The 27,428-nt window shown below is 37.3% G+C and overlaps 2 protein-coding genes across 5 annotated transcripts; one reads left to right on the top strand and one right to left on the bottom strand.

Moving 5' to 3' along the window:
- The first annotated feature begins 2,487 nt into the window (after positions 1-2,487).
- Positions 2,488-22,807, top strand: LOC117394866 (tripartite motif-containing protein 55-like). 4 transcript variants are annotated; one of them, XM_059017350.1, is made up of 10 exons: positions 2,488-2,807; positions 3,159-3,331; positions 6,592-6,772; positions 7,268-7,363; positions 9,892-10,125; positions 11,055-11,077; positions 11,178-11,302; positions 11,636-11,862; positions 22,213-22,271; positions 22,557-22,671. In XM_059017350.1, exons 1-9 carry the CDS (start codon positions 2,643-2,645, stop codon positions 22,240-22,242), a joined length of 1,254 nt encoding a protein of 417 aa, XP_058873333.1. In that variant the 5' UTR covers positions 2,488-2,642; the 3' UTR covers positions 22,243-22,271; positions 22,557-22,671. The 4 variants fall into 4 exon arrangements, with proteins under 4 accessions (XP_058873333.1, XP_058873338.1, XP_033849414.2 ...); XM_059017355.1 differs by having other exon boundaries at positions 22,213-22,279; positions 22,557-22,643; XM_033993523.2 differs by lacking the exon at positions 22,213-22,271 and having other exon boundaries at positions 2,489-2,807; positions 22,557-22,807.
- Positions 22,808-23,085: 278 nt separating this feature from the next.
- On the bottom strand, positions 23,086-25,130 carry LOC117394966 (corticoliberin-like). The gene is made up of 2 exons (XM_033993758.2): positions 24,637-25,130; positions 23,086-24,106 (listed from the first exon to the last, which is right to left on the bottom strand). The coding sequence occupies exon 2, from the start codon at positions 24,085-24,087 to the stop codon at positions 23,587-23,589; it is 501 nt and encodes a 166-aa protein (XP_033849649.1). The 5' UTR covers positions 24,088-24,106; positions 24,637-25,130; the 3' UTR covers positions 23,086-23,586.
- Positions 25,131-27,428: the final 2,298 nt, after the last annotated feature.

The raw sequence follows: 27,428 nt of genomic DNA, 5'->3' as shown, positions 1-27,428 counted from the left end.
TTTCTTAAGGCAGACAGTCAGGTAATCCTTACTATCTGTTAGCCTCTGTCTGTTAGCTTTGTCTATGTACAGTTTTACTGACTTTACCGTGAAATTACAACTTCACTCTGAAGCTTTACCTGGCTTTTCAGTCCCCCAGTTGAATGATTGAATTCCCTATTCACAAAATGATTTGTTAAGGACAATTTTTAAAAGTTTTTATTTTTTTTTTAAGTTCATGAAACCTTTTTCAACAGGTCGCGTGGGGGTGTTGATATTACAGCATATCACCATGGTTGGCATTTCTTTTCAAAAAGAGATAATCACTGGTAGATATCTATATGCCACTAGCCTCTAAAAAAAAGGCAGCCATATTGGAATTCATCACAATAAACATGACTGATGAGATTTATTTAAATGCTGACCTTTTGGGAAACCGTAGTATACATGAGCTATTGAATGAGTCAGAATGGGACACCAGTGATTAATTAAAGCAGTGAAAAAAGCAAGTATTCAAATCAATTCTCACCATTTTTATTATTAGTTTATTTAGCAGACACCTTTGTCCAAGGCAATTTACAGAGACTAGGGTGTGTGAACTATGTGTCAGCTGTAGAGTCACTTACAACAACATCTCACCCAAAAGACAGAGCACAAGGAGATTAAGTGACTTGCTCAAGGTCACACAGTGAGTGAGTTTGGTTTTGAGCCGGGGACCTCCTGGTTACAAGTCCTTTTCTTCAACCACCTGGCCACACAGCCTCCAATTCTGATATCTCTGCTCCTTCCCCCTGAACTCTTTCCCTATCCCATTCTGAAAATAAATAGTTTTAAAATGTTTAACACAGGCCCAGAAGTTCTCCGCGCTGTCCAGCCGTAAACTGCAAAGTCAGTTTGATAAGTAACCAGGTATTCCATAATGCAAATAATGTCTTTCTCGCCATTGTGAAGCGGTAGTGCTAGTCTTGAATGGATACCTCCTGTTACTACCCCAGATATCAAAGGACGATTAAAAATACCCAAAAAAAACAAAACACTGTCACCCTTATACTGTTGCAGGTCTTGAGGAAGGGTCGCATCAGTTATTGGCAGCCTCATTTGTGCTTGTGTCATGATGAAAATGGCCAGTAACATTTTACTTTAAAATGTAATGAACAAACCAAGAATTGATTTCCATTACACCAACTAAGACATAACTTTACAGTAAACTAATGTGATCCATCTGCGTCTCCATCCATTTGCGTTTCTTTCCATCTGATAATGTAGATATCCTTCTGCCTGGTGTTGATGGCTGAAGTGTAATGGTGGCTCCAGGGATCAGCTTATTGCCTCCCCAGCGCATCAGCATGACAACCGTCTGGATTGAGCTAAGTAGGGTACATCTCTGGGGTCTTCAAGTGGGCACCTTCCGTCCTCAGTGTTTCGTCGACTAGCCCACGACACCTCAGTGATTCTGGCATCCCAGCATCATCAGCCCCCTCCGTCCCCCACTCAACTATAATGAATCAAATAAAGAAAAAATGTCTCTTTCAGTGGAAATATTCAATTCAACATCTATAAATGTATTGTTTATTATTTAAAGAAAATGTTTGTTTGTTTTAGAACGGGGTACCCCTGCCCCTGTGTATATTTATAGGAGGGCAAAGCCGTAATTGTTCAGAAGTTTGGATGGGGAAGCCCCATCCACACAAAAACCTTGTGCAGAAGGTGACCATCTCCGAGTTAATTTTACCCAAATTATGAAACCTGCATTTTGGTACGAATGTGTGTCATAGAAAGAGATACTTGCTTATTTTAGAATTAAATGTAGGATTGCCATGCTTTTCTATTTTAAGAGCGTGCTTGATGCAGCTTACAGTGAATTTGATTCATACTGTACTTGGACGGAGTGCTTAAAAAAACAGTTCAACGTCATTTAGTTTTCCCAGCCAGAGAGCATGTGGCAGACTAAATCTGACAATAATTTTAAAAATAACCCAGCAGAGCCTAGTCATATTTAGACAACATTGCACTTCATGTATGTATTTTAGTCTGGAATTTCTGTATTCAATTTAAAAAATATGCAGGAATAGCTAATCATAGAGTAAATGGTTTTATTTTTTTTTAAGAGCATCTGGAAATGTATTTTTTTCTAGCAAGGATCTCTTCGTTTACTCTACAGTATAAATTATCCAAGTCAACAGAAAGACAAACTTAAGAAAATATATCTTTTAATTAGGTCTCCATAAATGGAAATTTTATACACGCAGAAATGTATACAGTAGTACCAGTACAGCATATCCCGGTTGAACGACAATGCATTTTAAATTAGCCCTGAAAGTTGACTTCAGCTGTTGGTCCCCCTGAAATATCTGGAGTGGCTGCATTTTCTTTGAAACAGGAATGTTGATCTCTCCAGCGCTCCCAGTGTAACAGCTGCCAGAAGAATCTGTCCTCTTGTCATTTTCATATATGGACAAGTCAGCATGGCAACCTATGACGTCACTGCTGCTAAAAACAGCCCTAACACCCAGCAGACCCCCGGCCATTAAACAATGTAGAGAAACTCTTGAGGACACTCAATCTCAATCTGGACTCCAAATTATTGGCAGGAAAGAAACCCACCGGAAAGCGTTTTGTTAAAAAGTATTTTTCCCGAACTCTGCGTGGTTTTAAACTGTGCAATGAGTACTTCTCTGGAGTACTTGTATTCCAAAGAGCAGCAAACCATGGATAACCTGGAGAAACAACTGATTTGCCCTATCTGTTTGGAAATGTTTAGCAAACCGGTGGTCATTCTTCCTTGTCAGCACAACCTTTGTCGAAAATGTGCCAATGATATTTTCCAGGTAGGTGTTGTTCCAAATTAATTCCTTCAATAAATACTAGCCATAGTATTTTGTGCTTACATTATCCATTTATTTACCTTAGTTCTTTAAATGTTAATCAAGTGATTGTGATTTTTTTTTTTTTTTTAAAACAGATTTTTTTTTCTTTGTTTTTAATGTTATCAAGAATATCATTACATCATCTGGTTTAGATTTCCTTAAGAGGAAACTAAAACTACAGATTATGTGTGACTAGCAGTTGTAAATATCGAGGTTGTTTTCATAGGGTAGCATGAGGAAAGCACAGTATGTGTTGATCCCCAGCTTGTTATATTGATCTGTTCCGTGCTGGTTTCCCACTGATGACCACAGGCCTCTAATCCTTACCTACCAACCAGAGGAGGCAACACAGTGGCTGCAGGCGGTCGATTCCGATGCCCTTCTTGCAGGCATGAAGTGGTCTTGGACAGACATGGGGTTTACGGGCTGCAAAGAAACCTTCTGGTGGAGAATATCATTGATTTGTATAAACAGGAGTCTACCAGGTAGGATATATGTTCTATATTACACAACTACATATAAGACTCCTGCAACTGCTTGGCTGTTGTTTGCTGCATCCCATCAAAAAGGAATGTGAGGAGACCGAGGATTGTCCCTAACTGGTACTGGCAGAGATATTTGCTGTTGCTCAGCTAATTGTTTATTATTCAACAAAGTGCCTTTACTGGGCTTGATCTGGACTCGGAGAAATCCCATCATTTTTTTCATTGTCATAATATACCGAATACAGTGTAAAGATTCATTATCTTGTGTACTTTTAATGGTGCTCCGTTTATATGTATATGTTACATGATCCTGATTTTAAGTTTTAGAGCTGGGTGTGATTAGGCAGCAGTTGTACAAGGTCACTGCATGTTAGTGACGGGGAAAGGATTAGAACCTATTCCTTGGCACTAACCTTTAGACCACAGTACTTCCTTTTCAGTCATTTTTTCACTCCAATTTAAAACATACAACTTCTGTTTCTTTAGAAAAATTATATATATATATATATATATATATATATATATATATATATATATATATATAGATATATATAGATATATAGATAGATATATACTGTATCACAAAAGCAGGGAGTGCTGAAAGAATGCATGCTTTGTTAAACATGAAAGGCCCATAAGTAGTGTCATTAAAATTGTGCACATTCTGCAGCTTCTTTAGACAAGGTTTAGAATTTTGCTCCATTTTAATTTTTATACATAACTAACACTTGACAGCTTACTCTAAGTATGGCATTTGATCGTCTTTTAACTGCTGGCCCATCTATTGTAGTATTAACTATTTGCAAGTTGAGCGTCAAGTACAACTAGGGCCAAAAGTTTTGCATTATCTAGAATTTCAGGATTGAGACATAATAAAAAAATAAACTATATCATTTAGATCTTTTAGTTAACATCAACCATTTATTCACTTGTCTGACTCCATGGCAAGGGGCTCTGTCACCTTGGAAGCAGAAATCACAGAAAATGGTTCTGAGCCGTAGGAAGGAGGTGGTCTTGGAGTGTTTTCAGGTGCCAGTCCTTGTTCATTGCTGTCCCCTTGGGTAAAATGTGTAGGCATCCTGTGCCTTTGGCAGAAAAGCATCTCCAGATATGGACAGTTTGTGGATGCTTCGTTGTTGGGACGGTATATTCTGGATTGTATCTTTCTCCTTTGCGCCTTCGAATTCTTAATCCACCTCGGTTTCCAAAACAGCTGAAGGGGGACTAGTCAGAGAAAATTACTTTGGCCCAGTCATATTTGATCCAGTCTTTGTAAGCGAAAAAAAAAACTCAGACGATCTCTAATGTTTTTCTTGCTTAGAAGGGGCTTCTTAGCAGGCCTCCCTGACACCAGACCATTCTCCAAGAGACGCCTTCACTCTTTCCATTTGCTTCTTTCCATTGTCGCAGTAAGTGGACACAACTTGCCATCTATCTCTCAAACTTGAAATAGGTAGTGATCTTTACAGCTTCCAGTCTTCTTATATTTCTGGATGATCCTAAATACTGTGCTTTTGCTGGCATAGCCTCTGTTGGCTATCTGACAACTGCTAAAACCTTGCTTATGAAGTACAATGATGGCTGAGCGTGTTTACGAGGAGGTATGGCTCGTCCCCATGGCTTGCTCTGGTTACAAAATCTACATATTGCAAGGCACAGGTAGACAGGTGATAGTTTGCTGGTCTTTATATGAGAGGTGCACAAAGTATGCGTATACTTTGCAACATAAACTAAAACCAGAATCAAAAGTACAATTATCAGAACTTCAAGAAGTTGAAAAGATTCCACCTTGCAGACTGTACTGTAAGGCTCAAAGGAAGCTGCTTTGGCGGCATTATAAATTATGAATGAAAGGAAAAAGGAACAGATTCATTGCAGTCTCAGAGGAACTGCATCCCAGCATCTTCTCATTCAGGATTCACAAGCCCATTCTTTGTTTGACCCTGATTAAGCTAACACTGCAAGGTATTAAAAAATGTAATTCCTTTTTTTAGTTTAGTTTTTTTCATTAAAAAATCCAAGCTACAATAGTCGAGGCAACTTTTTAAGCTGTAGTTGTTGGAAACTTTCCCCATGTGAAAAGGTTTTAACTTGATGTTATTTTACTGTGTAGAACAGTGGTTCACAACTCTTGCCCTCGAGGTTTGTTTTAGTCAAATCCTAAATGACTTAATTAATACTTAGCCAGTTCTGTTAATTAAATTAGTACAGTAGAACCTCAGAGTTACAAACACCTTTGGAAAGGAGGTTGTTCGTTATGTCTGTAATTCTGAACATGAGTTTTCAATGGTTTTAATAAATGTGTTCACCTGCTATCTACAGCCTTAATCTGGATAATAATACAAGGATACAGCACAGTAATGCAATACTCATACTTCTGGTCTGAAAGGCTTTAAAACCGTATTATACATAGGAAAATGCTAAATTTAACTTACTAGTCAAATTGTAACTGTAGCAAAAACACAAATTTAAATGTCAGGGAAAAGCTAGTTTTGCGTACGATACATCTGCTTTGCTGTCTTTCACCTTTGAAAATTGTTGGATTTTGGTTTTGACCTTTTTTTATATATATTTCTGACAATTTCCTGATACCATATTCCCATTGTTGAGTATGATAAGGCTGTCAGGTTGTCTTTGAATTCATTTCAGCAGGTTAACCTTGCAGTTTGTGGAGTGACTTCCAACTAAAACTGGGCTGTTCGTAAGTTTGGTGTTCATAACTCTGATGTTCTGCTGTACCTGATTGGGATAAATACAGTATCTGGACTACAGCTGATCTTGAGTTGGAAAAAAAATCAAAACATTTCAATTTTGTGAGAGGCTTGCATACAGTGCATATTGGATGATACTAATCGAAGGAAATTAAAAAATAAAATCTAGCTAAAATATATATTTTTTATGTTATGTATTCTACAGAATCTCATTAGCCCCACAAAGAAAAAAACATCTTATCGTGTTATTACAAGATAATATTGCGTTATTTTGCATTATTTCGCAATAAATAGCTAGTTTTAGTAATTCACACCACTCATGCCACTATTCCCATTCAGTCTCTTCATTTTGCTTAAAAATAAGTACACATCTTTATCGCTGATGAAAACTATCTCGTAGTAACAGAATAATTATTGTGAAATAACGTAATATTAATGTGAAATAATGCAATATTGTCTTGTAATGCAATAAAATATTTTTTTGGTTTGTGATACTAATGGGCTTCCATAGATTCCTTATCGGTTCTAACAAAACAACATTTTGTTCAGTAGTAGTAAGTCGGGCCCTGAGAGGAAACGTGACCAGCCCATGTGTGAAGAGCACGAAGATGAGAAAATCAACATCTACTGTGTGACGTGTGAAACACCCACATGCTCCTTATGTAAAGTCTTCGGAGCTCATAAAGACTGCGAGGTGGCTCCCCTGGATAAGGTTTTCCAAAGGCAAAAGGTTGGCTTGTTTTACAAACCCTTGTTGTACTGGGATCTCAGTGTTTAAGCAATCAAAACCTGGAGAAAGGAAATTCTTTACCAAGATATATAAGATTTGAAATATTGAATGCTATGCTAGCAGTAACTTTTTTTTTACTCAGCAAGTTTATACTTACCTTAAAATGACTGATGTATAGGGTTAAAATGAATTAAATTGAATATTTATAATGAAAACGTATGGAATATATTTTATGTACAGAGTGATTAAGGTATAGTAATGAAAATTGGCTAATGGAGGCTCCAAAGAATGGATCTTGACATTCCAAGGCTACCATCATGGGCCATAAAGGGCGCTGTAGCTGATTCCTATATTCCTATAGAGTAGGTGTTATCACATTTACTGATTAATACGACCACCGTTTATCATTAAAACATGAATCATAACCAATGTGTATGAATGTACACTGGTGAAGTTCTCCATTCATCTGCAACTGTGTTGTTTTTCTCTCCCCAGTCTGAAATAAATGATGGGATAGCAATGCTGGTTGGCAACAATGACAGAATTCAGGGGATAATCAGTCAGCTGGAAGAGTCTTGCAGAACCATTGAGGTAAAATATACCCTTACATGTAAAATAAAATAGGATTTATTTTTATAGTTTTCAAAATTGCTCTGAAATTGCTATGGTGATTCTGTTGCATTTCCTGTCAGTGTGGGTCTGTGTAGTGAGTGGCTTAGGAAACCTGATTCAGCATTGTTTTAATTATGAATAATTAAGCAATATCTACATGGTGTGATAACAGTCTTCTGATGGCACTATGTAACACAATTTTTGTTCCTGGGTAGTAAGTGTTATTTCCTAATTGCTTATGCCTCAAAAGTATAGAAAATGGCTATTATTCCCCACAAACTTTGCTTTTGTGACCAGGACAGTGATATTTTGAAATTTACCTATTTCCAATGAGTAAACGGGCGAATTTGTGTCTTTTCGTTCACATAAAGTCAGAAAAAAACAACATATGAATCCAAATTAACATGTATTTATACTAAAGTAATACAAAAATGACTTCAACAGATTTAGAAGTGAGTAGTTTTTCGAGATTTACGATTATACTGTAAATCACTTTCACGAATCAGCACCCAAATGTAGTCTCTCATCATGTTCTCATTATACTGTCCTTGGTAGCGGCGTTCAAAGTCCAGTATATCCTGGTGGAAGCGCTCGCCTTGCTCCTCCGAGTACGCTCCCATGTTCTCCTTGAATTTATCAAGATGAGCATCAAGGATATGGACTTTGAGGGACATCCTACAGCCCATTGTGCCGTAGTTCTTCACCAGAGTCTCAACCAGCTCCACATAGTTTTCGGCCTTGTGATTGCCCAGGAAGCCCCGAACCACTGCGACACAGCTGTTCCAAGTCGCTTTCTCCTTACTAGTGAGCTTCTTGGGGAATTCATTGCACTCCAGGATCTTCTTTATCTGTGGTCCGACGAAGACGCCGGCTTTGACCTTTGCCTCAGACAGCTTAGGGAAGAAGTCTTGAAGGTACTTGAAGGCTGCCGACTCCTTATCTAGAGCTCTGACAAATTGTTTCATAAGGCCCAATTTGATGTGCAGTGGTGGAATCAGCACCTTCCGGGGGTCCACCAGTGGCTCCCACTTGACGTTGTTCCTCCCCACAGAGAACTCGGTCCGCTGTGGCCAGTCCCGCCTGTGGTAGTGCACCTTGGTGTCCCTGCTGTCCCAAAGGCAAAGATAGCAGGGAAACTTGGTAAAACCGCCTTGGATACCCATCAGGAATGCCACCATTTTGAAGTCTCCTATGACCTTGATGCCATCTCAGAAAAATGCAGATATGTATCCACTTAGGCAGCTGGAACTAAACTGAACTGGTGGGCTTAAGGCCCCTGTATTTATACTACTATTTATATTACTGGAAAGTTCTAGAAAGTTCTAGAAGTTACTCCAAGTTTACTCAGCACTGAATCTATCTGGAATGTTCGGGAAAATAGGTCAATTTCAAAATATCACTGTCCTGGTCACAAAAGCAAAGTTTGTGGGGAATAATAGCCATTTTCTATACTTTTGAGAAATAAGCAATTAGGAAATAACACTTACTACCCAGGAACCAAAAAAATAATAATATTTGTTACACGGTGTGGTTATTATATGACAAGGGTTTTGGTCGATTCATTCAGCAGTTTTCACTATGTGATGATTGTACATCCAAACTCGCTTGATAACAGGATTTTGAAACCAGCTGAAGGTAAATAGCAGTGAGATTGTCACAAATTCAAAAATAAAAAACTTCAGTGATTATGCAAAAAGTAATTGTGATGAGAATTCTCTGAAAAAATATCCCCATACAGTAAAATAATATTCGTCACCAGTGCTACCCACAGAAATTTTTGGTTGAAATTTTAAAGATTTTAAGAATTTAATCAGTGATAAAACACTATACAAGTATATTGATTTAATTATTAATAAATCATATATTAACTGTAAACAAGAAAATCATATATGTATGTGTTAGGAAAAAAAACAAAAAAAACTTCTGATTAATGAGAAATGGGACCAGCTTCGCCAGCAACAGACTGGTGTGGTTTTTTACCTAATCAAAAAATAAATTTAAGATAGAAACAGTAAAACAAATTCTTATTCAAATAAGGTGAATGAAACTTCACATGTAAATTAGGTTCAATGATTCGAAAAATGCTAACTTCAGAAACCAAGCAAACTAAATAAATACAACATATAATACATACGTTTTTCTTCAAAAGTTGAAAATGAAATGACAGTACTTAGAATACACTATAATACTGACATTATTGAAAATAAAATTTTATTTAATTTTTTTCTTACTAAAATTGTGTTAGTAAGGGAAGAAATTGGATAAAACAAAAAAAAAACAAAGTAGAATTGAACCTATGGTACAGTAGACCTACTAATGAAAAAATATTTTCAATCTTAAGTTCATGCTGCACTACCATTAAAAAAAACATTCTGTTCTTCAGCTGTTTGTTCTGGTGTCATTATATATGTCTGGACCATTCTCCTGTAGGTTTTGTTTTCTACGTATAGCATTAGCGACCTTCTTTCAACAAAACAAATATTTCAATCTAAAAATCTGTTCAATAGGATAACTGCAGGAGACAGAAGTCACAAGTGTGTGAAAAGTTTGATTTCTTGTATGCAATCCTGGAAGAAAGGAAAGGAGAGATGACTCAGAAAATCACAAGTGAACAGGAGGAGAAGCTCCAGTACGTCCGGACTCTGAAAAAGAAATATGGTGATCATCTGGAGGCAGTGTCCAAGATGGTGGAGTCTGGAATACAGTCAATGGATGAGCCCGAAATGGCTCTTTTTCTGCAGGTGAGAAAGCCTACCTCAATGGAAAATCATCCTAAGTTTATTTTTGATATATTATTATTGTTTTTTTGTTTTTTTTTATCATAAAAGACTTAATAAATGACAAAAAATTTACCAGAGGAGAAAAAAGAAATATATTATATCATAGACTTCTATTCATCTTAAATCTATAAACTATCAGGTGACAGTTTTGTCCAATTAATATTGAGATAAAGAGCAGCAGTATTTAAAACCTGATTAGAAATCACATCCCCATTGGAGTGTAGATCTCGCACTGTCCATGACAAAGCATTCAAAACGTTTAAACCATAACAGGTTCTGTATGAACAGATCAAGTGCGTTAATATCAGGTTTTCATTTATAAGTGTCTGGTGGCTACCTCGAATACATCTGACAGTGTACTTTATCTCGTATTTGTATGACAGACTCGACCTAACAAAGCAAAGTGCGAGAAATACACTCTGAACTTGATTAGAGATAGCCACCAAAACACTTATAAACATACATTAGATCATTAAAATAGCTCAAAAGCTCAAAAAAACACTTTTTGTCCAAAGGAGGATGTACAGTATTTATAAAGGCACAACAATACTTATTACCATGCTTATTCCTTTTCTAAATGAGTGAATAGTGGACTTTTCCTAGCAATGCATATTCACAGATAAGAAGCCACTCATCTCCTGGTCAGAAATGACCCACTTACAACAAAAGTAATAATATTATTCATATTATGGAATTCAAATGTAATGTTTTAGGCATAAAGCAGGCTGGTGGAGAACCCTTATATACCATTAATATAACATGGGCTGATTTACTATTTAGGATGGCTTTGAGTATTAAAGTTGTTTTCTTTACTTAGTGTAAAATGAGCATGTGTTGACTGTAATGTTGTCTGACCTACTCTATTATATGTTTTTTTTTTTATTTTACAGAATGCTAAACCGCTTGTAAAAAAGTAAGTTTTGTCGTTTCCTATTAAGTTATCCTCTAACATTTTACTCAATTAACATCCTGAGAGGCAGAAGTACTCAATACTCGGTTTCTTACCATTTCAGAATTACTGAAGCCTCTGACATATCACATTTTGAAAAGGTGGAACGTGGCTATGAAAATATGGATCACTTCGAAGCCAATTTTGAGAGAGAAGGCAAGGCACTGCGGAGTATAGATTTTATCAAAGGTAAAGAAAACAAAAACAAAAATAGACTTCATAGACCACAATGTATAGCTACTGGAGCATTCTTCAGGTGAACACAGGTTTGTCTTTTCCAGGTTTTTGTGATTTGTTATCCTTAATCAGACACTAATCACAAACTGGGCATTGTCCAAAACATTTTGTGTGTTCAACTCACGGTAGAAAGCATGCTTTCAAAAACTTACATTGCTCGAATAGAGCCAAAGTTTTTACCCCAAATGCCTGCGTTCCTGGGTCTGTGAACTGGGAATTGTTTGCACTAGACAGGTAATGTTTGTTCAACGTGGTGCTTAATGTATACACCTGGTTTAACTACAGAGGAAGAGGCGGAGGAAGAGGAGGAGGCAGAGGAAGGAGAAGAGGAGGAAGGAGAGGGAGATGAGGAGGTCCACACGGAGCCTGAACAGTCTGACGGAGAAGAGGGAGCCACAGAGACGCAGGTGACAAAGTCGGAGCAGATGGCAGTGAAGAGTGAGGCCGCTGCCGAAGCTGCTTGCCCTCCCACTGGGGAATCTCCGCCTCATCCAGCCGATATGCCTGAGGAGGTAATGACATCATAGCTTTGCATGTCACATGATCTATATTGATTGACCAATGGTATTTTATATTCCAGGGCATGCTTGCTCCCATAGCTGCTGTCTTCCCATGCAGGCATGGGGAAGGGGCAGGCAATGCAACTCAATGCACACGCTGCTACTTGACAAGTACTGTTTGGCCTTTGTCTTTTCAGTCTGGACAGTTTCCCTTATTTATTTCTAATCTAAAGGACAGCACTTCTTACAGTAATCGTGTGACTACACACACCATGCTGGGGTGTTGGTGGAGATAATATATCCAGCTTACCCTCAAAAACTATTTGAATCTGTGACATTTGGGACCATAGAGGATTGTGCCACCTACTGAGTCTGTCACCTAATCCTACGTCAACTAAATAGTTATAAAACCTCATGAATCAGATATTATGCAGGGGATTTGCACTCTCCCATCTATATTTTATATTGTTCACTAACCAGTGCTTACAAAATAAATAATCCTCCATAACCTCAAAACATAATTATAAAGATAAAACCTATGTGAAACTTAACGCAAATAAACCTAACTTCTGGCTTGTTCTTTCTTAGGTGTAGTGGAGTCAGCTCTTATGCCAGCAAGTGTTTTTTCACAGTTAACCTGTCTGATTGTTTCAAATAAAGCTGGTACCTATGTGCTTGCATTTGTGTACAATTAAATTCTCAACTACTCTAAAGTGGATTAATACCACATAACTTCATATGGAATGCAACTAAACCTTGCATGCACAGGTCACAAACCCATGTAATATTATTATTATTATTATTATTATTATTATTATTATTATTATTATTATTATTATTATTATTATTATTATATTTCTTAGCAGACACTCTTATCCAGGATGACTTACAGTTGTTACAAAGTATCACATTACAGATAATAGCAGTGATAAAATACAATAAAATCAGTAGTAAGAGAAAATTCAAATGAGAGAAAATAAAAATACAGTAAATAATTACATTTGAGAGTGATTACGGCTAAGATGTTGAACTTAAATATTTGGTTATAAGAGTAAATTCCATTAAGAGCAAGTAGTAAGTACAATAAGTGGATGTGACAGGGTCTCATGTCACGTGTCACGTGTCACGTGCGTGGGTCACCGCTGTTTAAGCAACACAGAGAGACATGGGAGGTGGAGTTGAAAACGTCGGCACAGGCGACAAGGTTTTATTCACAAAACAGAAACAAAAGTAAACGGTGGTCATGTGACGTTACCAGGGGGGGCGAGCAGAGGAAAGGAGGAGAGGCAGGGACATCAGGTTAGAGGAGTTAGATTTGCAGCGGCAGGGAGAAGCCAGATGACGGGAATGAGAGGAGAGGATTACGGGGATATTAAAGTTAGTCATGGTAGGGAGCAGTATGCAAACCTGGTGTGGAGTTGGAGCCTTCATGTTGTGTTTTTTTTTTTGTTTGTTTGTTTTTTTAAACCATTCCTCATTGGCCTGTTTGACTATACAGTTTAGACTACCGGCCCTTTGATGATATGGCCCTTCAGTGAGCTGGCGCTGAGTGCTGGTGCCCTAGGTTAGTGTCAGTGCATATATAATGCCCTGGAGGTTGGGAGCTGTGTGCATCAGACAATGGCTTTGCAAATTATTCTAATCAAGTCAACCACGCCCTGCTGTGACTTGGAAAATAGTTAATTCAACTCAAAAAACTGTTGCACGGTGGAAAAGCATATACAGTCCCGGTAATCCAAATTTTAAAAAAATATATTTCTTATAACAATAATAGTTTCTTATGCAAAATTGTATTTCTATACAGTGGGTACAATAATACATGAAGAAGAATAAAAACTCCATTTCAGATCAAAGCAACATCATACACAAATACCTGATACCATTTTGCATGTTTTAGTTGCAAGAAAATGTAGGGTGTGTATTTTTAATTTAATTCACCATGGAACATTCTTTACATTGCAAGTCTTCTAAAAACAGATACTGAATGCAGTGAGGCTGTGGGTGATGCTATGGCACTGATACCAAAAGGGAGTCTGCATTTTATCTGTTTCACTTCATATGTCCTGATTAAAGGGGGTGATTGAGCAGAGTGTGGCTCTTGGCGCGGTGGAGACAGGAGTGCTTTCAACAGAAGCCACTGCAGATTCTTTGTTGTACCGTAGTTAGTACAGACCCCAAATAGGGCTTGCAAACAGTCCCACTCTGACTCAAGTGAAGGCATTGGTCAATTGGGAGCTTCAGTGTCAACTGAAGGGGATAAGCAGAAGGCAGCAGCAGTAAAAGAGAGCTCAAATGTGGACAGTAAGAATCTAACTCGGCTGCAGCTATGTCACAGGTCAGTAAAAACAAGAAAGAAGACCATTGCACAAAAGCTTTACAAAGAATGCATTCAATTGCTATAGTCCATTCATGGCCTTAAACAGCCCTGCTATAAAGAAGGCTTATTGTAGGGACTAGCCAATACTAGCCACAGTGTAATGATTTGAACAGCAGTGGATCTGAATACTGTCACCCTAGAAAATGCAATGAACCTCATTTCACTGTATTTTTATTGTTAATTGGTGGGGCTATGTTAAAGAACCACCACCGTTGAGGTCGTTAAAATAGACCCCAGTGTTTGGAATTTCTGATATGCACATTTCATTGGTGCAACTCTTGGAGCACTTATTAATATGGATTACTCTTTGTCTTCTATTCCATTCTATTCTATATACTGTTCCCCGCTAGTTTTACAAGTGACTTGCTTAAGCTTGCTTAAGTGCTTAAGCTTGTTTCATAATTCTGTATATAAAGTCCTCATTTTAATGGACAAAATACTGTTAAACACAGATGTTGCAGAAATGTATAAAACTCTTAGTGCCCTATTTGGAAAATGTAAAGGCAATACAATTGTAATGGTAGAACAAGAAAGAAACTGCTCAGAACAGATAATGAACTGCTTTTTGTTTTTTTGCTGGTTTTACGGAGTTAAACTTCCTTGCCTTTGCACTTGATTCCAAACATGGCCTTCGGAGTGTATAACTGCCCTGAAAGCTATTTTCTTCCTTGCCTTCTTTGTGACATTTGGCATTGCGTTGCTTGCAGGCAGGCAGTGCAAGTATTATGAACTGACTTTTTTTCTGTTTCAAGTTTGAATTAAAACAACAGGGTTTAGTACAAATCATTACATGAAACATGAAAACGTTTTTGCTTCAGCAATCTTACAAAATAATGCAGGGTTAAGATCCAATGAAAAACTTGCCACTAAATGCAGAATGGATGGCCGTCTCATTTTGTTACGTTATACGTTTTTTAAATGTTGCAACACATCTGATTCTTAATACTTCGCATCCATGAAGCATCAGTATCTTGTTTTCTCACAGGGGATTGCATTCTGTCTCACAATGCTGACCTTGTTTCTCATACTACATCAGCTTTGGAATCAGATTCAGTACATGATTGAAACACTTATGGGTAGGAGATTTATTTCTGTTTTTACGTGCTGACTAATCCCACTTAGATGTAGTTTAACTGCAGTTTATTTTAAAAAGAAAAGTAAAACTTGGACTGTAATGGAAAATGTATTGGAACAAAATTGTTTTTGCAGTTGTGGATCTGCCATTTTAAAAATAATTGGGAAACTATAGTACATACTGTATATTGTAAAGCAAGCACAGAATGGTGTAGCTGCTGTAATAGTCGTAAAAGTGTTTTTGATCTTATAAAAGTAGCCAGAACTATAAGCATGCTGACACGTCTATTGCAAATTGGCTTTCTAGTCGATGAAATATTATTTCCTGTTAGTAAAACTGAATGCAACATGCTCACTGCTGATCCGCAGACTGCTGTTGTGACCCTTATCAACGTCATACATTTCAATTTATCCCAGAAATCAATCATTTTCAGAAGGTGGTCCTGTTCCTTTCAGAGTAAGTAGCTTCAAATTGTATTTTCTTCTTTATTTTTTACCTTTCAGTGATGTTTGCAATCATTCCTTGTGGTTCTTATTGCAATTACATAGGCACTGTGCTTTTTGTGTGCTTCCGGGCGTTTAAGAGCTGCTTTTCTGTTCCAGTAGCCTGCCATGTATGCATGGAATGCTTCGGACAAAGTATCTTTGTAGAAGCCAGAGCCGGCACAATCTAGTGATTTGTTATTTTGGCTCAAGTTTTCTTTGGCTCTGCTGGCAATACACAGCTGTGCACTAGGTGCAGGCACTTGCTAATATAAACACACTTTAGCTGATCTAGCATAAATATGTCATATGTCATGGCAGACAACTAGAACTGAAGAGCAGCTGTTGAACATATAGTTAAAGGGCCTGTGGAAGGGTGGTGGGCAATTCAGTGACACACAGGAGATCGAACTGTAGTTGAAACGCCGCTCCAGCGCATTGATTTATTTTGGCCTGCAGAGGGAGCTGCTGTCCGTGGCCTGAATACCGGCAACGGTAGTCAGGACCACAGTTACCAACACGTATACAGTCCGGTTGATGCCGGCGCACTCGCAGGTGCGCAAAATAATAATGAAAGCAAAAGGCGAAATAAAAAGGGAAAATAAAACACAGTAATAAAACTACAAAATAGAAGTGCTGCTTACGCAGCGCCCCCACTGCCGCTAAGCTGGTCAGCTCAGGATCTCTGTCCTACACTGTTATGCACTATACACTGGGGTGTCCAAGGTTCCCCTATCACTATACACGTCCCCTCGGGTACGTAACAGTATATTTTAATAAATGGTTTATTTACTGCTGGCTGTCTTCCTCAGCCGTGCTTGCCTGTTTTGGTCGCTCACTCCAACCACTGGGTTCTTGCCTGGTTTACACTGTCCTTCTCAGCCAGCGTCTCTGTGTATTCCCAATTACGGCCACCCGAATGCATAACCAAGCGCAGTATTTATGGGCCGAGCAATCCCCCAAGGCCCGCCTCTCAGCCACTCAGAGAGAGGGAAAGCCAACACACCCTCTTCCCCACCTCTCCGTGTCACTGCCATGACTGACAGGCGGATCTTCGAGGCTGCTGCCCCCTTCCTGCAGTACCACGCATGCCCCCCCCCATTACAAAGCCTTAATACAGACTTTAAAAAAAAACAGTATCTGAGTAATTGCAATAAGAACTACCCAGGATGGTGACAAACATTGTAAAAAAAAAAACAGTAAAAAAAAAAAAAAAAAATGTCATCTGAAGTTCCTTACTCTTTCAGGTTGATTTGCTGCAGTTTTTTTCCAAAGGTTACTCATAGTCTTTTGAAATAGCTCTCTTTTTTTCTTTCTTTCTCTTGCTTGTGTGTGCTCAATACAATTACATTGCTTGTTTAAAGCCATAAATGAAATGAGAACTAAACAATGGCAGTTCTAAACACTGTCTCCTTAATAGACCCTTACAATATAACCCTTCTATCTACCAGGCACAGCAGAAGGTTGACTTTTGATTTGAATTACAAAAAAAAATGTTATTAATATTGTTTGGTTCAATAACACTTTTAAAAGAATGAATCAAAACAAAACAATTAAAATGTTTCACGCAGAACACACCACAAAACATGAACATGTATTGAGGATATCGCAACTGCGGTTTGCAGAAAACGAAAACAAAAAGGAAATTGCTCGTTATCAGATGTCAGATGTCAGACCTGTTAACTAACATCACTACATACAGTGCAGATTATAACCAGCACCACTGTGCTCTCCATGAAACTTTAGTCTGGAGAATGGAAGTCTGTCTCGTTTATGTGTTTAGTTTATAAGGTTTACATTGGAAATGGTCGAAGTTACCTTAGATATGTAACTCTGCCCATGCACTGATCAAATGATGTGCCTACCTTTTTAAAAATCCCCAAATTGAGATCTAATATGGGCCAACATTCCTTTGTATGTCAGGCATCTTATCTTTAGAATGAATTGCTTTCAAACATAAAAATGGCCTCTTCAAAATACCTTTTAAAATCATATTCAATTAAAATCTTATCAGGGTTGTAAATCCTGTAAATACTATGACCAGGATCATGTAAATTGGAATTATTTGTTTTTCTCTTCTTTTATTTTATATTTCTGTTTTATATAATTATTTAACTGTTTTTGTCCTGTTTGAATGGTTTGTCTCTTTTTGCCATTGATTTTATAATGTCATTTCTTGGCACCTTCTCTTGCCAGGGCCCCCTTGGAAAATGAGATGTATATCTCCAGGGTTTCCTCCTGGTTATCCTATAGATCCTAAAATAGACCTCACTAACATCACATGCAAGACCAGATTTTTAATGCCCATTATAGATTAAGAGAAATAAGCAGTCAGACATTGTCAGAAACCATATAGCAAGATGGATCTTCATGAAATCACTTCTATTCATTTTCATTATATAAAATACATTATATTAAATTATATTGAATGTGCTTCCCAGCAATGAATCAACAAATATATTTATTTGTAATATGTATTTGACAATGTAAAATAAGCCCCGACTATAACCAGCAAAAAGTTAGGGGTACAGCAAAATGAAAATTGAATCTGAAGCTATTTACTCAGATTCACAATTTATTTGATACAAAAAAAGAGCTAAATACTGATAGCACAAAAAACAAACAACAGAGAACATTTTTCTGAAGCAGAATTACTAACATATGCTTTCATACACAATGCTTCACTTATGGGCACCAGCATCAAAGCATAACAGTGACATGCCTGCCCACATAATTCCCACAATCAGCCTGGAGAACTTTTTTTTTTAGAATCAGTTTTTGCTGGAATAATTAGCAAGCATGGCAAATAAACAGGTAAGAGTTTAATTATAAGTGAACATGATAACCCATATAATAACCTCTAGGAATATTACTAGCAGCCTGTACCTGTTCTCAGGTATGTCTGCTGAAAATATCATTTTATTATGCCTTTAATAGAACTGGAAATACTTAGTGTGCTTCTGGTGCAGTAGTTCCTCCAGTCCTGTGGCTGTCCTCAGCAAGCCATGTACAGGAGAATGACATAAAGCCACAGGAATGGGAGCACTTACAGAGCTGGAAAGGGATGTTAGCAAGACCCAGTGAGTGTGTATCATGATTGCGCAGTTATTATTTTCTCCCGCTTTTCCTGGTCACCACTGCAGTAATAGATTATGCTGTCTGAGATGGCACTCATTTGTAGTTCGTATCTCACCTTTTGTTTGTACGATTTCTAGTTCCTTTGCGGGACAAACCTCAGTAACAAAAGACAAAGCTGATATTATATTATGGGGTACAGCAGAGCTATAAAACCAGCTATAGGTATATGAAGGATAACATGGGTTAATTTTAAAGTCAAAATGCATGGAAATACATTGTTGGCAGGCTTATTTTTTTGCCTTTGACTTAAAACAAACCCAATAGGATGACATTTGAGTTGTGTCAAAGTCACTTGATAACATAGCAGTCAGGATATTTACATGCCAGGTGTATTCAGAATACTCCAGCATTTCGACTATCTGAGTATTCTGGAGTATTCAAATAATTATTGTGGGAAATGCATGTGGAATGAAATATTCCACTATTATTCCATGTTTTTCATGCAGACAGAAATATCCAGAATACTACACACCACTGGCATGGGCAATGACAGAAAAGCACAAGTTTTTACAAAGCAAGACTACTGTAACAGGAAATAAATTGAGGTTGTGTCCTTAATGTATTTGTTATTATAATGATACTAAACAGACACTCTCATTGTTGCAATGCTTCTCATAACCACCTACTGCGGAACTGTATCTGTAGCAGATCAGGATACAAAGCAAGACAAACTTCAGTCCAGCCCTATGAATATAGTATTATTCATAACAATTCTGGAGTTTAAAAGGTTTCTCCAGTAATCTGTATTTCTATTTGGTATTGCACCATCTGCCTATTCGCTCTGGAAACAGGCCGTTTATTTGTAATTAATTCACAACATTTAAGCCCAACATAAATGTTTGTTTTAGCTAGAATCAAACCAGGAAAAAAATGTAATGCCTAATAGCTACTATAAACCCACTTGGATTTTTTAAAGCTACAATCTTCATTAAAACGTTTTATCTTCACACTTCTGGGTATTTTTTTACACATGTACGTAATACATTCTTCCTGCCAACGGTGGCACATAAGTGCAGTGCCTCCCAGATGTCCTTTTACTTGCTGGGCACTGGGTCCCTAACAGTATGGAGCCAGATTAATACATGCCAATCAAAAGTGTTCCAAATCCCTGACTACAGAGACGATCGTCTCACACATGCGTGAGGACAGAGAAAAGTAATTATTAGGAATATGGTGCTTACATGAACTAATGTTCCACAACATAGCTACATATTCTACACATACTGGTATTCTGAATAATAATGGAAGATTAGCCTGCATGCACACTTTATAGGACAGTCAAATGGATAATATGAACAAAACCATGAATGAAAATAAAACATTGTGGCTGGTGTAAGTCTGTAGTGCGCAGAAAGTGCTCTAAGAGAATTTAAATGAGCAGCAATAGGGCTGACACGGTTTCTGAAAGTTGTATAATCTACTGCAGATTCTAGGTCAATCTTGTGTTATATGAACAGTCATGTGAAGCATAAATATCCACCTTACAAGATGTTATGGAAAATGAGCAGTTTGATAGAGGTTGCACATTTGATATTCAGAATTGCTGCTGGATCATGTGTTACTATGGAGAGGTGCCCTGAGACTGAAAGTTTATATCCCATTGCTCTGGTGGATGAATAAACACTATCTTCATAAATACATGAGACATTGTTATGCATAAATCATGGCTTGGTACAAATTAACTTTGAGGGTGCACTGATTCCTTTAAATGTTCTATATATACTGTACATAGAACAAAATGAATAATTAAAATGCCACCGCCAGTCTTTCTGTAAATGTACTTGGTTCTGAAAGAGTTACAATAATATGACCCTTTACATTTTTGTGAATATTTGTATTGATTGCATAGAAAGTCAGAGGTTGGGCCAGATGTCTGCAATGGAATTTGCACATTTGTGAGAAAGTGAAATAAAACGTTGAGGCACATCAGGAGAGGAATACAAAAAAGTATATGCTGTCATGAAACAGCTTGTTATAACGTCACAAATAAATATTATACACTTCCTATTGTATTTGCACTTTTAAAAAGGTTCCTTAATGTAACAACACATTTTTACTTTGGTACACGTTTGAGTTTCTTCTAAGTTTCAGTAGCGGTTTTGTCACGTGACTTGTGTTGTATGACAAGTGCAGTGATTCTATAGGTAGAAAACTTTATAACTGATACAGAGCTACGTCACAGTATGCATTTGATAAGCGTGTCTAGATTTATGTAAAAAAGTAAATGTATCATACATACGCACCTAAAGAAACAAGGACAGTTTATTCCTCCCGATTCTGATACTTTAACCTGTGGACCTGAACTATTTAAGTATTAAGTTTCCAGATGACGGACGATAAATGACGTAGGCTATCGGATTCAGTGTGCTATGCATTCGATTCTGTACCGTTTTATGCAGTGTTTTTTTTGTTTTTTTACCTGTACATTTACATGGCTATTGGTCTTTGTCCAAAACAAAAGGTTCGTTTAAAGAATCTGGTTTTGTAAATGTTTCTTTTTGTTCTATTTTTATCAAGGACAAAAGTATTAAAGTATTTTTACAAATCAATATAACTAGAACATCTGTAATTCACAGCAGTCGATTTACTGAAACAAGAAATTACAACAAAAGCTTTTTGCCGGAACAAGAGTTAATGTGCATGCAAGTCCGCTAAAGGCGCTTTCGCATAAATGTACTGTATGTTTTATTAATTTAATCTGGAATGCAATTATTAGCATGCCCCTTTTGCATTTTCAATAACTTTATGAATTATGTGTAACAATACTTTCTTTACATTACATGACATCGTCCATCTTCATTTGCAGCTGTGGGCAAAGTTTTGCATCACCCTATAGAATTAACTAATGTTGCTTCACAAAGTCGAATGAAACCTGCTAAATAATGTTACGTTAACATAGTAAATTACATACCGCTTTGTAGTTTTCCGTACAAGTATAAAAAAAATGACAAAAATTAAAAAATGTTTACATTCTGTTACTTAAAATATCTAAGTTATGTTCATATATATATTTTTAATTATGTCTCAATCCTAAAATTCTAGGTGATGCAAAACCGTTGGCCATAGCTGTATATGATATTGTATGTGATCATGTGTGGCAATGTTGCATTGGCATGGCACGTATAATAGAGAGCATAATTGATATGTTATCTCCAACCTCTACCAAATTACCATTAGGTCGATGCTGAGTTAGTAGCATAAACAGACATCCTTAAGTAAATAATTTATTTATTGGACTTGTGCACATAGCGGGAGAATAGTCCGATGATCTTTTACTCTCTCATTGACAGCATCCCTTCTCCAAAACTGAAGGAAAATGAAGACTGTGGCGAAGCCAGCTATGCAATGGGTTATTATGTATACTCATTTTTGTTTTAATAAAGCAAAAATATTTAGAATGTAAAAATCTTGATTTTGAGCTTTTTTAAAGTCCATGTTCTTACCATAACTTGGACTGAGATAACATGTATCTCTTACTTGCTCAAAATATAATTTATAATCTAATAATTTATAAGAGTTCCCATATTTAAACTGATCGTATACAATAGGATACGCCCACTTGATAATATACGTACTAAAAAGGACACCAGGGCTGTAGATTGTATGTTTTAACATAAGTTCTCATCTTTTACAGGTTGGTTCTGATAGCATGGCAAGTGGACAAAATGAAAATCAACAAAACACTGACGATAAAGGCGGCCAGGGACCTCGTCATGTTTTCTCATTTTCCTGGTTAAACTCACTCGCCGAATAAACGCATTCTTTCGATTAGAAGCCACTGCGAAAGGATTGCATAGAAAAAACAAAACATCGGCAGATATGCTATGAACTATTCCCCCGATGTACTGTTTATTGTATGTCTAATTAAACTAAATGGCACGCGTCTGCAAGGTGTGGATTTTTTTTTTTTTTAGAATACACCAGTAATTAACCAGCTATATGAAATGTGTTGTGTGTAATAAGGGTAGGTGTCCGATTTTATTTGCGTTTGGTTTCATAAACCTGGATTAGTCCTATGATTACCTTTATTTAAAATACTTCACAATGAGTACTCATCGTGATCTGTGAAACCAGCCATGTTGATACCTTGTTTACATTTCTCATTCTTGTTGGCACACTGCACACATGTTGAAAGAAAAATGCTAGCAGGCAAGAACACAATAAAATGTTAACATATATTGACGCTTTTATTAAAAAATATAAATATTAGACATTCTCTTGCACAACAGAAACAAAATGCATGGTTGCTCATATTATGTTTATTATCAAACTTAAAACATGGTAAAGTACAGTGAAATTGAATATATCCATTTCTTAAATACCGCAACCTGAATTCTTGAAATATCTTCCAATCATCTACTTCAAAGATATCAATAGGTAATCTTTAGAAAAACAAAGTGAAATTGATTGTGTAAAATGTTTTTTGTATTAACTGTTACAAGTTATACAAATTTTAAAAAAAACCGTCTTCATGTTTAATTTTCCTTGCATTTATGATACAGTCTGAATACCATCAAACGGAATAAAATTCCTCTGCACTTTCCCTTTCACTTTGAAATTTAAAGCTATAAAAAATAATCAAACAATGGAAAAACAGCACTATGGTACTTAATAATATGGTGTTTTTTTGGTGCTAAATGGCATGACGTATTTGGCAGCTTCATTTACTTCCCGATGATTTCCATCATTCTCCTGTTGCTGTGTGCTTGCTGAGCTAACTGCTCGGCTCGTGCCATTTCTAACACTTCACGAAGGAGATGGAAAGTCAGATCCAGTGAAATGGGAGGCTCCTCTGAACGCTTTCCCTTTTCCACTGCATCTTCCTCCTGGTCACCATAGCTACTCAAGAACCGGTTGACGCTCCCAACATTGCCTTGCAAAAGACGCTGGGTAAGTTGCACTTGCAATGCTCTGTTGGTGGTAGCAGACGATGCGCCGGGGGACGAGTTTAGTGTGGACGGTGGTGCTTTCTGATTGGCGCTGCCCAGTCGAATTAAATATTCCTCTCCCAGTCGCACCAAAATGGGTAGAGACTGCTGGTAAAGATCAGACTGGCCGTCAGGTCCGGAGTGGACAGCTCCCGGGCTCTCAATTGCTCTACATTCATGACGCGGAAGGAAGGCAACAAGCAGGACAGAAGCAGAAACTAGCAAATAGAGCTTCATGTCAGAGACCTACAGGAATCTGAGAAAATAAAACACATACACCTGTTTTTTAAAAACTACCCCGCATTACTTTTGAGCTGAATACATTGCTGTTCAGTTCAACTTTTCTTTAAAATGTCGTTAGATTCTAAACTAAACAGTTTGCATTACGAGCGCCATAATTTATTAACGACGGTGCTAATTACATTATATTTTCTATATACCTATCCAGCATTTTAAGAAAGAAATCCTTGCAATTTTTAAAATACAAAAGTACTTTTGAAAATGTAAGTAAAGTGTGCCTTTTCTACTGCATGCTACGATTAACAAACCCTTTATTTCAAACAAAACATTGTGTGTGTCTTACTTTACATTTTATAAACGAATACTCATTTTAATATTGTATACAAAATAGTGTAGCTTTACCATCCACAATTCTAAACCTTTCTGTATTTAAAAAATATGCAAAACGATGCAAAAAAAAAGTTTTAGTTCTAGTTCACTTTCACACGAGATAACATATTTAAATAAATAACTACTGACAGAAATATGAACACAATATGCCCATACCTTAAAGCAGGTGAATAGTTGATACGAAGCTTCCTTCTTTCAGCTAGCAGTCTGTCAAGAAACCTGTAAACTGATGTCTTCAAAGGCAGCCTGGCTGTTGGATTTTTATAGCCTAAGACATGCGACAATATAGTCACGCTCTGAGCTCAGACCTTGCGTCTGCGCAGTGATTTGAATGGTTAGACGCATTTAAAAAATCTGATGAGTTGTTATAACAGAAACTGGTATCTAATTATTTCAAAATGTATCTGTCCTATCAGAGTGATGTAATTAGGGTGGCCAGGGGACCAGAGATTTTTAACAGAAAAGGTGCATGGTGTACTGCCACTGTCCTTGGTCCTTAAAAGAAACCCTCCACTTGTAACCTTCATATTCTGTTTCACCCAACTACACCTCTACAAGTTTTTAATAAAATCTGCAGGAGTCTTGCCGTATTTGTGAATGTAGGCTTCCACCATAATTTATGACAGTTGTCCAAGGAGTTTACTCACACGCTGATTGTTCCGAGTAATGTGGCGCTTAAAGTAGCCTTGGTTGCTTTATTCAAGCGAAAACGATTCTCATGTGAAAGGGTTGAATTTAAAATATAAATTCTTATTCCATATCGTACTGTATGTATATAATATGTATCGCTTGTGGCAAACAGATTTACCAGAGTCATGCACGCGTATGCATGAACTCTCATGCAGCGATTACTTTCATCTTCAGCTAAGCTTAACATTTAGCGTTGAAGAAACTCATAGCGAATATTATCGTTAGTGTGCACCAGTATTGGAACCTGTCCATACGTCTTGGCGCAAGGTTAACAGCTGTGAGCAACATGTTGAATTAGTTAAATGGCAAAACAGTCTAATTTAAAGTAGAGAATTCTGTTTTAGCCTATATATGACGATATAAAATATGTACAATTAAAAGTTCCGATACCAGAGCTCCACTGGTCCATTTTATAGAATATCGTTTATTTTGTGAAACTTTAATTTAGATTTATCGGTTCTTGTGTCAGCACATACAGACGCGTGGGGGCGATCTATGCACCATTAATCACAAATATCTGACACAAACTCAATTTGCTTCAGGATTCTGGACTTCTGTAAATATGAATGAGCTGTATCATTAAAAACAGCTGCACAATTAGAGAGGGTTGGCTTGCTGTTTTGCAAACAATGATGGCGCAATCACAATGCCAGAATTTAACTACATCATTATTCACTATGTGTTATTCCCTCACTGATATAGGGTCATCTTTTCTTTTGTGTTTCCTCACAATTTATTCTGTCCACTCTTCCAATTCTTCAAAGTTCTGCAGCATTCTTTGATTACTATCTCCTACTGGTGTTGTGTCTCATCACAATGGAGATATACAGGTAGTGGACAACAAAATGGAAACACCAATGTAAAGTCACTTAATAGGGCGTTGGGCCACTATGGTATCCCGCTCTGTGGAATTCTCGGTGGACCGTTTTTGATGAAACTGGCTGCAGGTTAAAATTTGCAGTCAATTGATCTGTAGTTATTTGAATTAATGCACGGATATCACGATCCGGGAGTATGCGCTTCTGCCCACTGTTGCCCTTTGCTGATGATATCTTTCCCTAGGAGTTCCATGCCGACATCACCTTAGACACCGTTGCTTGTGAAACATCAGCAAGTTGAGCTGTCTTGGTCACTGAAGCTCCTGCCAAACGCGCCCCAACAATCACCCCTCTTTCAAAATATTTTAGGTCTCCTCTTGCAGCCATGCTAGCCATAATTATAGGCAACCAGACCTGCTCAGCATATTTATACATGACCCTAAGCATGCTGGGATGTTATTTGTTTAATTAACGCATGAGCTACACCTGTGTGGAAGCCCTTGCTTTCAATATACTTGGTGTCCCTCATTTACCCAGGTGTTTCCATTTTCTTGTCCACTACCTTTATGCTCTTGTACAACTGTGGTAAGTTTTAGCTTGTTTAATTGTGATGAAACTTGCTAAGGTTGTTCTTTAGCTCAAGTTATTGAATATAAAATAAATCTAGAGATTGTCTGTGTTTTTCAGAGTCACACTTACATTTTTACATATATCTGGAAAAAAGTTCTAAGTTAAGTTTTGTCCTTTAGACACATTACAATATACAATTGTTGCCCCCAAGTTTCACCCAATCACCAAACAGGTGCAGCCTTCCATCCACGAACTCCAACCCTGGTCTTGGAGAGCTCCAATACTGCAGGTTTTATAGGTGTCTTCACATCACCAATGACTAAAGATCTGGAACATCTGTTAATCCGAACTAATGAAGCCAATAAGTGGTTAAAATTAAGTAACAGAGCTTGGTTGAAATGAAAACCAGAAGACCCAGTAGCTCGCCAGTACCGGGAGTGGAGAACCCTGACCAGAAAGGGTTCTGCTTTGAAACATTTAACAGATAAAAGGGAGCCTCCTCTCTATCTGTGTCAGTTTGTGTTGTTGTCGCTCTTGTTTTTGAATAACGCACGAGTTAAAGCTTCAGGAGAGCCTCTAATGGACAGCAGAATATATCATGCATAACATATACAGTGCATTTCACCTGCTGGGTACTTTACAATAAGTGGCAGGCATTCACAGAGAAAAAAAAAAAGTTTTCTATTGGATTACAATAGACTCGTAATGAAATGACATACTTGATAATATGTACATCTTTATATTCCATGCAAGTTGTAACATCATATGTTTTTGTCTTTAGCCGTACCACCTAGCTGTGCATTTCAGGCTTTTAAAAGAGTGAATAAAAGCGTGTGTATACCTAGTGTCTTTCTGTTATCCATGGCCTCT

This window comes from Acipenser ruthenus, chromosome 3, assembly GCF_902713425.1.
Source record: "Acipenser ruthenus chromosome 3, fAciRut3.2 maternal haplotype, whole genome shotgun sequence".
In the NCBI taxonomy this organism is placed as follows: Eukaryota; Metazoa; Chordata; class Actinopteri; order Acipenseriformes; family Acipenseridae; genus Acipenser; species Acipenser ruthenus.
Note: the sequence above shows the minus strand (reverse complement) of the source record. Positions and strands in the feature narration are given on the sequence as shown.

Bases quoted from the DNA above. Each gene is read 5' to 3' on its own strand.
- LOC117394866 (XM_033993523.2), top strand. From the start codon at position 2,643: ATGAGTACTTCTCTGGAGTACTTGTATTCCAAAGAGCAGCAAACCATG. The intron at 2,808-3,158 runs GTAGGTGTTGTT...TGATGACCACAG, and splicing joins GTGCCAATGATATTTTCCAG to GCCTCTAATCCTTACCTACC. The intron at 11,078-11,177 runs GTAAGTTTTGTC...TTACCATTTCAG, and splicing joins GCTAAACCGCTTGTAAAAAA to AATTACTGAAGCCTCTGACA.
- LOC117394966 (XM_033993758.2), bottom strand. From the start codon at position 24,087: ATGAAGCTCTATTTGCTAGTTTCTGCTTCTGTCCTGCTTGTTGCCTTC.